This window comes from Amblyomma maculatum, chromosome 3 (assembly GCF_055883805.1).
Source record: "Amblyomma maculatum isolate TAMU_Amacu chromosome 3, ASM5588380v1, whole genome shotgun sequence".
NCBI classification, from domain to species: domain Eukaryota; kingdom Metazoa; phylum Arthropoda; class Arachnida; order Ixodida; family Ixodidae; genus Amblyomma; species Amblyomma maculatum.
The window spans coordinates 132,824,964-132,837,636 of NC_139346.1; the positions used below are offsets into that span (position 1 = coordinate 132,824,964).

A 12,673-nucleotide genomic window follows, 5' to 3' on the forward strand; every position below is an offset into this window, starting at 1 on the left:
TGGAAAGATATTCGGACTATCCGGTAAGTACTATGAACTTTTGAGAAATGGGTTTTTCACGCAGACGCAACGTTTTATACTGACACCGTCTATTCGTCGTCGGCGTTCTCGCCTGAAAAAGCTGAAGTGGCTGGCAAGCGGCTGCTACCGACGTTCGCTGTCATCGCCCTGCAGCTCTCCTACTCCCAACTCGTTTTTCGAGAAGGCGACAGTCGCAAGTGTGAACACGATAGTGGCGAGCTCCTCTCCTCTGGTCGCGCAACTGGTAGTCGCGCGTCCTCATCTAGTCGCAAGTGTGAATAGACCTTAAGAGTATTAATAAAACCAACGTTTGATTCAACGAAGGCTGACTGAACACAGTTTAACCTATTTGTGACTGTCATGTAAAAATATTATCTTCATGGGATCTAAGTAAGGGTACCACTCGTCAGTGTTAATCAAAATATATTTCTTAAGTGTGGGTACCCCCGTGAAGGTACACAAAAGCTTTTGCAGCAGCATGCCCTAAAGCTTATTTTTCTATGGTCTTTACTATGGCCTGTACTGCGTGTCTTAATATGATAATATAATTAAGTCGCCCCCTCCTTCACATGCACGCACGCACGCACGCGCGCGCGCGCACGCACGCACGCACGCACGCACGCACACACACACACACACACACACACACACACACACACACACACACACACACACACACACACACACACACACACACACACACACACACACACACACACACACACACACACACACACACACACACACACACACACACACACACACACACACACACACACACACACGCACACACAAAAGACTCTGGCGTGAGAAAGTAAGACCGTACGTTTGCGGATACTGTTTTTCACTTATGCACAACAGTGTCGTAACGTTTTTTTGTATTCAGGTACGTAGCTCACCTGAAGAACAATTCATTACAGCAGCCGAGATCACTACTTGTGACACCCAGTGATAGGCCTCAGCTAGAGTAAAGCCCAACAATGTGCGAATACCCCTTGATAATATGTTCAAGCATTTTCGGGTGAAAGAGTTTATCAGAGCATGCAGTATAATCAGTAAAGGTCCCAGAACTTGCTTAAGGATTGTCATGAGGGACCCCCCCCCCCCCCCCACATAGTGCATAAAATAAAATTCAATACACTCCGGTTTATTGTACGGTACTCGGTCAAACGTTACAAAAAATTTAACCATGCAATACACTGGAAATGAAAATGACGAATTGGAGTTATGATGAAATTTAAGGATTTCATCACTAATGGTCTATATTTAAATTAAGATAATAATAATATTAGGTAAATAAATTTAGCTTACTTTGATGATTTGTGAATATCCAAGAAGGATAAAACTTCGGGCAAATGCGCGGGTACATAGAGCAAATCTGAGAAATATTCCTAACTACTTCATCAGCTGCCAACAGAGCAATACTACCACATAAATCCTTGACTGTGCCGTTAACGATAGCTCTTGTATGAGTTTAGTTTTTAGGATGCTTCCCGCATACCAAAGGCTTAAAGCTAACTAATAGTTTCGAACATTTTCCTATACTAATTGCACATACAGTGTGTCCACATACCTGAGAATCCAGTGAGAAAAACGGATCGGCTGAGCCCTCTGCAGGTGCGTGTAGCCCGGCATGAGAACGTCTATCTCGCTGAAACGTGACAGAAGTTTCTTGCGTTTAGTACGGCGTAACAAATATCACGTACTATAGGGGACGTTTACGCCATGCGTATAAAACTTTCTTAACGGGTGCTCATCATACGGGTATGCCGAAAGTGCCATTAAAATTGAGCCAAGGGTTCAAAATTGCAATTGCGATATGGGCAAGCGAAAACCTTTATATTTTGTTGGAAGCCAACTTGCGTCCTTCAGGCAATCTTTTGTAATTATCTAGATAATAAAAACTGCTTACCTAAATAATTAAATGTTACCTTTATAAAATATAATTCGCAATTTTGGAGAGCACCTTCAAAAACCAGCATTCAATTATTTGCGATAAAGCAAGACTCCCATCTATCTTCCTTTCCAGCTCCAAATAAAGCCCTCAAAATGAAATAAAAAACACGTGGCAGGCGCATTCACGCACCCGAGAATGTATATGAGCGAACAAAGTCATCTTCGAGCGTAGGTCACGGCATCTTTTAGATGTATGAATGATAGGTTGGCGAAGGTTCCTGCTCCTACATCTGCCAGTTTGTGCGCGGACGGTACGCCGCGTTCTAGAGCGCAACTCTAAATTTTGGCGCGCGTTCCTGTATCGCGATCCTTAAGCCGTGCGTCGTCGGCGCTTTCAGAGCAACACGCCACCTGTCAGCAATGTTTTTGTCGAAGGAAACGCCACCTACCGCGGCTAGCAAGTGCTAATATGAAGATATGGAAATTCTTTCCTGCTTTTAAAAAGAGGAAAAAGCATCAGAGGTTTGGCCTCTGCACCGAGAGGGAAGGAATGCACCGCTGGAATGGGGCTGCCAGGGGAATAATCCGCAGGGTGGCTGCCTCAGAAGGAGGAGGTTGTGGCGGGGCTGAAGAAAACCCAATCTGATGGTGATGCTACAAGACGAAGCCGAAGGGTGACCACCGCGAAAGCAACCGGTTAAGGCGAGAATGCAGGAATACACCCCACAGAAGGAAGGTAATGAAAGGCCGAGAAGGGGGGCGTGTCTGGAGAGATTGATTGGCAGGCTTAGCTTAAGTTCTAACAGTTATTGAAGGCCTCACGTTTAACGTCTCAAAGCGACTCTGGCTGTGAGAGACGCCGTGCTGGAGGTCTCCGTATAATTTCGACCGCCTGGGGTCCTTGAACGTGCACTGACATCGCACAGCACACGGACGCCTTTTTGTGTTTCGCCTCCGTCGAAAAGCGACAGCCGCAGCCGGATTCAATCCCGCGTCCTTTGGCACTACAGTCGAGCCCAACAACAAAGCCATCGCGGCCGCGCGGCGGTGCTCGCATGGTAGTGAGGAAGAAAAATGCGGAAGAGGGCAAGGTGTGTGATGACTTGAGTTACTTAAAGTAGTCCTGGGTCCACAATGGGCACAAGGAGATGGAAGCACAGACTCGGGATATAGTTTTGAGCATATTTAATTAAAACAACTAGCTCAGTTTCGCTTACGGCTCGCCGTCACTGGGCTGCGCGCTGCGTCGGTGTGATGCGGCACGGGTTCCGAAGGGCTGTGCTTTTGTCAGGGCCAGATGGTGGAATGCTGAATGCCGCACTGGCGAATGCGGTTATCGAATCCTCACCTTCAACGTTGTAAACAACGAGTACCAGAACATCGGAAGAACTGGGGGACGCCAGATTTTCAACGGTAGGCCCACCAGTTTGTTTGCTACGCGACTTCGAAGATTTTTGATCGAAGCCTACCGTTAGGCCTAGCTCGACTTAGGGACATCGCCAGGGGTTAGGCATAACCCGAACGCGGTCGAGCGCGGCCTCTAGGCCGTTGCAATCAGAGACGAGCGGTATAATGGAAACTGTGGACGGGAACGACGTCCCTACCAGCGAAAGTTTGAATGGACAATGAATGGTTCATAAGAAAAAAAAAAAAAAAAAACAGAAACGTGGCCCTCGACGTCGCCCAAGCCGACCACGTGAGAAAGCTAGGACTAATGACGGCCAAGCCCCTTCCCGGGAAGAGGCTGGCTGAAAAATCAGTCGAAATGCAACTGGAGAAGATTTCCAGCGTTGTCAACAAGATCATCATCCGCCCTAGAGGTGGAATCAACAATATCATAAACACTGTCGGAAGAATGAACCTACCTCGGATCATCACCCAAGCCGCAGGCCTAGACCTGAAGGCCACAAGAGGTGAGATCATCTCCCCGAACTCCACTCGGCAATCAATTTTAGTCGCCACGATGGACACTTAAAGAACCTACAAATACATGGCCATCCAAGCCTTAATTAAGTGTTAGAACTAACAAGATCGAATAAAAATCCTACATCGCCATGTCGGAAAACGGTGGCAAAGGGAATCATCCACGACATACCGCTCGAGTACTCAACTGAAGAACTTAAAGAAATGGTGGAGTGGAGTGTAACCAATCCACAAATCTCAGGAATAAGAAGGCTCGCGTTGGAATCCAAGACCACCCTGAACCTATTTGAAGATTGGTACGCGCCGAAATGGCCCATTTTTCAAAGCATCAACATGAGGTGCTACCTATACAAGAAAAAATACGAAGTGCGCGCAACGTGCGGAAGACACATAGAGCTGACGTCTATCCGGACCCAACTAACGGTAAATCTGTCTGCATGTCATTCACCAACAGAGCAGCCCTATTATCTTACTATTATTCATTCAACGGGGAACCTTTGAAACGGGTGTCTGAATACAAATATTTAGGTGTTCTTTTTACATCTAATTTGTCGTGGTCAAAACACATTAACACAATATGCAACAATGCATTGCGGAGGATGGTGTACCTGAAACGGTCTCTTTCTGTCGCCCCCTAAAAAAACTAAATTGGTTACTTACAAAGCTCTAATCCGTTCATTTTTAGAGTATGGGTCAATAATTTGGAATCCTCATAAACAAACCGACATCAATAAGCTTGAGTCGGTTCAAAGGAAATCAGTGCGGTTTATATGCCGAAGGTATATGATAAGAACTTTTCTCCGTCATCTGCTATTCCTGACCTGAATCTTATCTATTGAATACTCGTCGCCACAATGAGTGTTTAAAGTATTTCTACAATATTGTTTATTCTTCCCGTTTTGCACTATTGACTGAATACCTACAGATTTCAAAGCCTTGATCTACAAGGAACTACCATTCATTGGAAGTGTCGCCTATTTATGCACGCACAGACGCTTTAAAATTTGGCTTCTTCCCTCGTGCCATTGAGAGCTGGAATTCTCTGCCCGGTGATGTCCGCTCGTTGCCATTAGAACGCTTTCTGAGCATTGTTGGAAAATTGCTGATTATGTTGTTTATTGTTATGCTGTATGACTTTGGCTGTTTGGCTGTTGATCGTTTGATTGCTGCTAACTCCCGACTCTACTGCCAACTCATTGTACTGTTTGCTTGCTGTTGACAGTTGATTAGGCTGTACTTTTCCTCACTCCTATACAATAGCCCCTGACGGGGTGCAGTATAAATAAATAAATAAATTAATTAATTGTAAGGAAGATGATACAGCACCGACGCTAACGACGATGAAGACGCCGATCAGCTGGCGCGCGCACTGAGAGCTCGGACTGTCTTGTTCGGACGATATTGTGCTTCGCTCTACGATTGTCTTGTGTCACCGGTCGCCGTCTCCAGTCCTCCGAATAACCCCCAATAAACCCCTCTTCATTTGGAGGAACGTGCCGAGGTACGACCCTTACACGATCACCGTTGAGCTCCGCAGCCGTACGATACCTATGGCGACAAACGAGGTAGGCCAACAGCCAGTGGCAGCCCCTTCGCAGTCAATCTCATGCTCCGGTGCCATTCGGCAGCGAGACCCCGCAGTTTTCAGCGGGCAGGGTGACCAGAACGTTGAATATTGGTTGGCCTCGTACGAGCGGGTGAGTCGTCATAACAACGGGGATGACCGCATGAAGATCAACCTGAGTGACGTTGCTAACTTATGGTATCGAAATCATGAGGCCGACACGCCAACTTGGGCTACCTTCAAGGCAAAGTTCACGGACGTTTTCGGTCGTCCCATAGTGCGGAAACTACGCGCTGAAGAAGCCTTGCGCGTACGAGTTCAGCATGAAGGTGAAACCTTCACAAGCTACATTGAAGGCGTCATGGATTTATGCAAGCGTGTCGACCGTCTATGAATGAGGCTGCCAAGATAAAGTACATAATGAAGAGGGGTCGCCGTTTCCAGTCCTCCGAATAACCCCCAATAAACCCCTTTTCAAAATTAATCAAGATCGAGTTCACGATCCAGGACGAGCTCAAAGTCCTGGGACGTGAGCCAGGGACGAGGGCCCGGCCTATCACCCAGGGAAAGACCATTGGTAGGGTGTGTAATTGGGTTTAGGTTTAATTTGGATAATAGAGCGCGGCCAGCCTCTGAGTTCAATAGACGGTATATTTGTGCCGTAAAGGTGGCTTCAGTAAGTTCCTCAAAGGTGTTGTGGACACCGAGTTTGAGAAGCCGATCGTTGGATGTGCTGGAGGGGAGGCGTAGAGCCATCTTCGTGCAACTCCGCAGGAGCGCGTTTACCCAGTCTCTCTCTCTCCTTCTGTCGGAGGGGTAGGTATGGGAGGTTATATACGGTGAGGCTTATGATGTAAGCCTGGGTGAGGCGAAGGGTGTTTCGCTCGCGTAGGCCAGCCCGGCGGTTCGCTATGCGGCGAATCAGTCGGGTGGCCTGTTGAGCGTGTGTTTGGAGAGCCTTTATGACTTCTCCGTGCGCGCCATGGGAGTGGAGCATTAGCCCTAGCACTCGGATTTTGGATACTAGTGGGATGGAATGGGTACCTAGCGTGAGCGAGATGGGAGGATTGACGTCCTGTTGCTTGGGGCGGTAGAGAAAGAGCTCTGATTTTGAAGGGGAGCAGGTCAGGCCACGCCCCCGTACGTATGTGTCGATGGTAGTTAGTGCCAATTGTAGGTGCTCTTCTATTTCGACGTCACTGCCGTGGTTTGTCCAGACAGTGATGTCGTCGGCGTAGAGGCTGAAATGGATGTCGGGAATTTGAGCTAGTTTTTGGGGTAGGTGAAGAAGTGCTATATTGAATAAAATAGGGGAGAGGACGGCACCCTGGGGCGTACCTCGTGCTCCCAGCGTGATGCTTGGGAGGCGGTGGTCGCCGAAGGTAAGTGTGGCTGTGCGGTGGCTGAGGAAATCTCGGATGTAGTTGCACATCCTGGCGCCGACTCCCAGGGTTCTAAGGTTCTGTAGGATAGCTTAGTGCGTAACGTTATCGAATGCCTTAGTGAGGTCCACACCTAGGATAGCTTTAGTGTCGTAGGTTTGGGAGTCGAGAATGTGCTGTTTTAGCTGTAGAAAGACGTCCTGTGTGGAAAGCCCAGGGCGAAATCCAAACATACAAGTGGGCATAAGATTGTTGCCTTCTAGGTACTGGCACAGCCTAGTCTGGAGTACATGCTCCATGAGCTTTCCAACAGAAGTGATGGAGATGAGTCTGAGGTTAGAGGTGAGCAGAGGTTTCCCATGTTTGGGTATGAAGACGACTTTGGCCTCTTTCCATTGCGGTGGGAGGGTGCCCGTTTGCCAGCACTCGTTAAAGTATTCAGTAAGGGCGGCAACAGATTGAGCGTCGAAATTTCGGAGTGCCTTGTTATGAACCCCGTCTGGACCGGGGGCTGAGGATGTGTTAAGTTTCTGGAGTTCAGTCTGAACCTCTGCTTCTGTAATGGGTTGGTCGAGGAGGTCGTTAGGGGGGCCTGCATAATCGGGGTGCGTTACAGGAGGGTATATAGGGAAGTACTGATGTCTAAAGTTTTGGAGAAGTTCCAGTGGAGGTGGTGATGTGGTTGGGGTCTGTGCCGATCGAGAGATGGACAAACCCTTTACTCGAAACTAGATGGAATGTCTTATGCAGCTTTCCGCACTGGGCCCATCCCTCCTTTCCTTAATCCTCATCCCCTTTTCCTACGCAAGCACGCAGAGACAAATGGGTGATTTTTTGCACTCCACCCACCTCTCAGCTCTTGAGCAAGTGATGTCGACGAAATGCTTGATGAGGTCCACCAGCCCGGCGACGGACCTGCGCGTCCACAGCCTCAGGTCTGTTGCCACCTGAAGGAGGTTGTTAACGATGAGTAGAGCGCTAAATTTCAGCCCTTTTTGTACAGGTAAGAGAGATACATGGGATAGTCACTATAATGAAGGGGAATAAAACTTTCGAAATAGAACTGCGCCAAGCAGACGTTTAGAACATACAGTTGGAGTTACAGCAAACGCCGCTCATATACTTTCCTGCTCGTTGTTACTCCTTATTTTTCTGTCCTCTATTTTTCTCTATATTTCATGACATAAACCGACCATGCCAGCAAAATGCAACCAAGTTTCTATAAAACGCGATGTGTCCTAGTCTAGTAAAACTAACTGAAAGCTGTGGATAGTCAGTCACTTGGTCTACAGACTTCAGAATATTTTGATCATCGAAGTTAATTATAAAAGACTAATTAGTCATCTGAATTATTATATTGAAGAAAAGGTGCGAATTCAAAAGTTGTAGATCATATTACAAAACAGCTAGCTACGACGCTTGCGTCCAGGTAAGATTAATGTAGCTTTATTTACCGCCCTTCGGAGAAAGCTACTACGTCACCGTTTGCTGGTTCTATTCCAAACCTCCAGTACAGCCGACACTGATATTAAACCCCATGCATTGGCAAACCTTTATTGTTACGCGTTAGCTAGCATCCCTTTGCTAATTTTTTCTTTGGCACGTGTGATAACGCGTCTCCATGATTTGAAAATATTTATCATGCATCTGGTAACACGCAGGCGCACTAGTTTAATAGGCGCGAGATTTGCTAAGCGCATATTCTAATAAAACCGTGTTTATAAAAATTACTGCATCTCCCGTAATCGAATGTAGATCTAAGCATGAAATGGTTACGCGCGTAGCACACAGGTTATAGATGATAGTAGTCACAATGTTGAAATAGGACTAGTGCACAGCACACCACACCACGAGCTTTTCTTGCAACAGGGCAGCGCATTCAGCGCTTCTCGCAGGTTTTTCTCGCAGCGTCGAAGCGATCGCCTGCAATTATGCGGCCTTGTGTGGCAGTGCAGAGGTGGGCAACCTCATGAGGTTTCGACCTCATGAGGTCGACCTCAACCTCAAAATGACCTCAACCTCACGGAGTGAGGTGAGGTTGAGGTGAGGTCGGTGACAGCTCGAAATTTTTTGAGTGAGGTCACGAAATTAGACCTCAACCTCACGCGTGAGTTTGAGGTTGAGTGAGGTCGTCATTGTGCGAGGTCGAAATTGTGAGGTCCAGGCTTTTTGCTGTTGCCGCGGCTTTCTTCGAAGAGCGCCCCTTTTGACGCGGAGCTCGAGCGTACTGCTGCGGTGTGCCCGCCGACCCTCGGTGTTTGGTTACCCCCCAATCGGACGACCGGATGCTGCAGCCCCTGCCCAGCTTTCGGCATTCCACCGTAATGTCAGCAGCCCGAGACCGCTTCCCTCTGGTCTACTTGGAAGGAGATATTCTTTTTTTTTTACTTCACGAACTCCTCATGCCCCCCGCCAGGCCCCCCAGTTTCCTCTGACTTGTTTGTGCCGATGCTTGCGGCAGGCTCAAACACGCAGGAGCGCGTAAAGCACATAACTCACGTTGACCTGCGGTGCTTTTGTCGGAGGCCGCAAAGAAAGCAGCAAACTAAAAAGCGAAGCAAATTGTCTTTGCGCAGATGGCGCGGTGCAGAACTGTGTCTTGTGCATGCCCGTTTCCAGGCGCTATAACGGCTGCTGCCTTACATTCGATAAAGGACCCTGCTGTACATTACACGGAAACTTAACAGAAAATGGTGCAGCGAAATTGTTAGGGGACGTGATACCGACAGATAAAAAAAAAACATGAACAAAGCAGAAAAACCGGCACAATACCATCTGGGAATTTTATCGAAGTCCTCCCTTTCGAATTGTACGTCATCGTTCTATATTTCGGTCCTGTAAATTTATATTCTTGATTTTCCAGAACAACCTCTCTTAGTTTTGTGCTGCTTGTTTCTTATACAGATTCACAGGTGACCCCGAACAACTGCAATGGGATGAAATGGACGGCACATCTTATAAGACGCAACTGGTATACAGGAAAACGCATGCTCATGTTAACCATTTGCCGAGATAGAACAGACAAAAAAATATATGGGGCTTGTAAGCAGTCAAGCGCAATGAAAAAAAAAAAAAAATGATTTCGCTCCGCTAAGGCTCTTTATTTCTCTCTCAAGTTCTATTGAAATCAAGCAATGCGGGAGGAAGGAGGAGAGTAAGGGATTCTTAACTTCATAATATCAGGTTTTTCTTGAAATCACGTATTCAGGCGCAGAAAAAACAAAAACAAAAAGAGAACAGCGTTCTCCTACATGTTTTTATGAGCTAGAAAGTATTAAGATGGTTTCCGGCTGGACATTTTGGTGTCTAGACGGACGAATTGGTGTGGCGAACTGAACGTGTCTGTTTTGTGCTCCCGTCTGCTCGAGACGGACAAATCAATCGGATGAAAATTTTTGTGGCCAGATGTCGGGATAAATTTTTCAGATATTTGTTTTTTTCTTTAAAAATCAATTTTAACGTACGGGATGTGAAGCCAATTACATGCTAGCACTGAGATTGCCGTATTAAGTCGATGTCTCAAACCTTCTATAAGCTCTGGGAAGCGCAGTTCTCTTCTGTTTTTAGTGTGCGATATTTGTTATTACTTTCGTCAACATGGTATTTATTTATATATATTTTCTTGTATGTCAATTAATTTCGTACACTGCCGAAAAGAGAACAGGCTTCTTCCCTCACATTACGCTCTTTTTCAGAGGCCCATAGCCCAACCCTCCTTTCCACTTACCCGCGCGGTCATTTAGTTTTTTTTTTCTTTTTCTTTTGCAAGTATTGGAAAGCGCGATCTAGTCTCTGAAAGCGGAGCTGGCACACATACGCCATTGCCGTTTGGTGTGTATTGATGACAGTTGGGCATTCACCGCATGAGCAAAACCAGATGCCTACAGACCATGCCTGGCAAAATTACTTTTGAAAAGGAATTAAATTACATAACTAATTACTTTGCTGAAAACCTAAGAAAATTAATTAAATTACATTACTCATTACTGCTCTAAAAAGTATTGAAATTACATTATGATTACTTCTACTGAGAAACTAAATTACTTTTAAATTACTTTCTAGTTTCCATCCATGCAAAAACTAATCAAAGCTAATAAACAAAACAAAAGCTTGGTCTTCGGACGCGAAGGACACACATTCTTTCGTCTTCCCGCCAAATTCTGTCCTATTCCTTCCCTCTCTCCTACAGCACGCTATTACAAAAAAAAAAAAATCCACGTGGTCGAACAGTCGTGAAATGACCGGCGAACCCAGCGTCTTGCTGGCACGGAGCTTTCTCCGCCATTTGAAGGGCCCGAAGAAGCTAGGTTATTTATTGCTTCCGCAGTCCCAAGAATCGACGTCGGCACATATGTGCTCACTGCTCAGTAATGCTCAAGCCACGGTGCCTCACGTCATGGACCCTTCCGCCTATCTCCCCCAGCCCCAATCCTCCCTCGCACCGTGGTGTTGAGTGTAACCAGGCACCACTGTGCACTAGCCGACGCAGCAGGGAGTGCAGCTCCAGCCTTTTTGCACCATTTCTCCCTTCGGGATTCTCTTGATGCCTTGTATCCTGCTACTTGGAGAATGGTTGCCCCTGCTACACACGAGGTCTCAGACGCACTGTTATGCTTAATCTGTCCCCCTTTGCCGATCCGTTACGCTGGCTTCGCTTGCCGCACGTCGTTCTTGCTTTCGCGGCACTCTACTTCATTGACTATTGAAGGAGTAGTGGCGCACTTTAGTAAAAGTAATTTCGAAAGGAATTAATTACTTTTGCTGCGAAATTACTGCCAAAACGTAGTTCATTACATTACTAAATTACCAACCCGAGAAAGAAATTCATTACATTACAAATTACCGAGAAAAGTAATTCAATCACAGTAATTTCATTACTGTAATTCAATTATTGCCATGTCTGCTACAGACGGACGGCGAAGGGAGGAGCGCGTGCACAGCGGGGGGCGCGGTCCCTCGGGCTGCTTGCTCGCCTCCTTTCTGTTGTTCTTGCCTTTATTTTACGTTTATGTGCTGTAACTATACGACAGTAACGGGGAAACGGTTTCTCTAGATTCACCTACGGTGGATGCGGCGAAGCAGCTTCGGAGACACCACCGCGCAATTTATTAGTTCATTCTTCAAAGGAAAACAAGTGAATACTACAAAGAAGCTCGTCTCAGAATTGTTGGCGAAATGGCATCCAGTATTCGGTTCGGACGTACAAGTATTTATATCGCGTGTGTGTGTGTGTGTGTGTGTGTGTGTGTGTGTGTGTGTGTGTGTGTGTGTGTGTGTGTGTGTGTGTGTGTGTGTGTGTGTGTGTGTGTGTGTGTGTGTGTGTGTGTGTGTGTGTGTGTGTGTGTGTGTGTGTGTGTGTGTGTGTGTGTGTGTGTGTGTGTGTGTGTGTGTGTGTGTGTGTGTGTGTGTGTGTGTGTGTGTGTGTGTGTGTGTGTGTGTGTGTGTGTGTGTGTGTGTGTGTGTGTGTGTGTGTGTGTGTGTGTGTGTGTGTGTGTGTGTGTGTGTGTGTGTGTGTGTGTGTGTGTGTGTGTGTGTGTGTGTGTGTGTGTGTGTGTGTGTGTGTGTGTGTGTGTGTGTGTGTGTGTGTGTGTGTGTGTGTGTGTGTGTGTGTGTGTGTGTGTGTGTGTGTGTGTGTGTGTGTGTGTGTGTGTGTGTGTGTGTGTGTGTGTGTGTGTGTGTGTGTGTGTGTGTGTGTGTGTGTGTGTGTGTGTGTGTGTGTGTGTGTGTGTGTGTGTGTGTGTGTGTGTGTGTGTGTGTGTGTGTGTGTGTGTGTGTGTGTGTGTGTGTGTGTGTGTGTGTGTGTGTGTGTGTGTGTGTGTGTGTGTGTGTGTGTGTGTGTGTGTGTGTGTGTGTGTGTGTGTGTGTGTGTGTGTGTGTGTGTGTGTGT

General features: G+C 46.9%; 1 protein-coding gene across 1 annotated transcript in view; it reads right to left on the reverse strand.

Moving 5' to 3' along the window:
* Argl (Argininosuccinate lyase) overlaps positions 1 to 12,673 on the reverse strand; it is a 60,490-nt gene that overhangs the window by 26,222 nt on the left and 21,595 nt on the right. Inside the window, exons 6-7 of the mRNA XM_084598075.1 lie at positions 7,636 to 7,733; positions 1,595 to 1,672 (exon numbers count right to left, since the gene is read on the reverse strand). Coding sequence (XP_084454201.1) covers positions 1,595 to 1,672; positions 7,636 to 7,733 — 176 coding nt within the window. The remainder of the gene's footprint in view (positions 1 to 1,594; positions 1,673 to 7,635; positions 7,734 to 12,673) is intronic.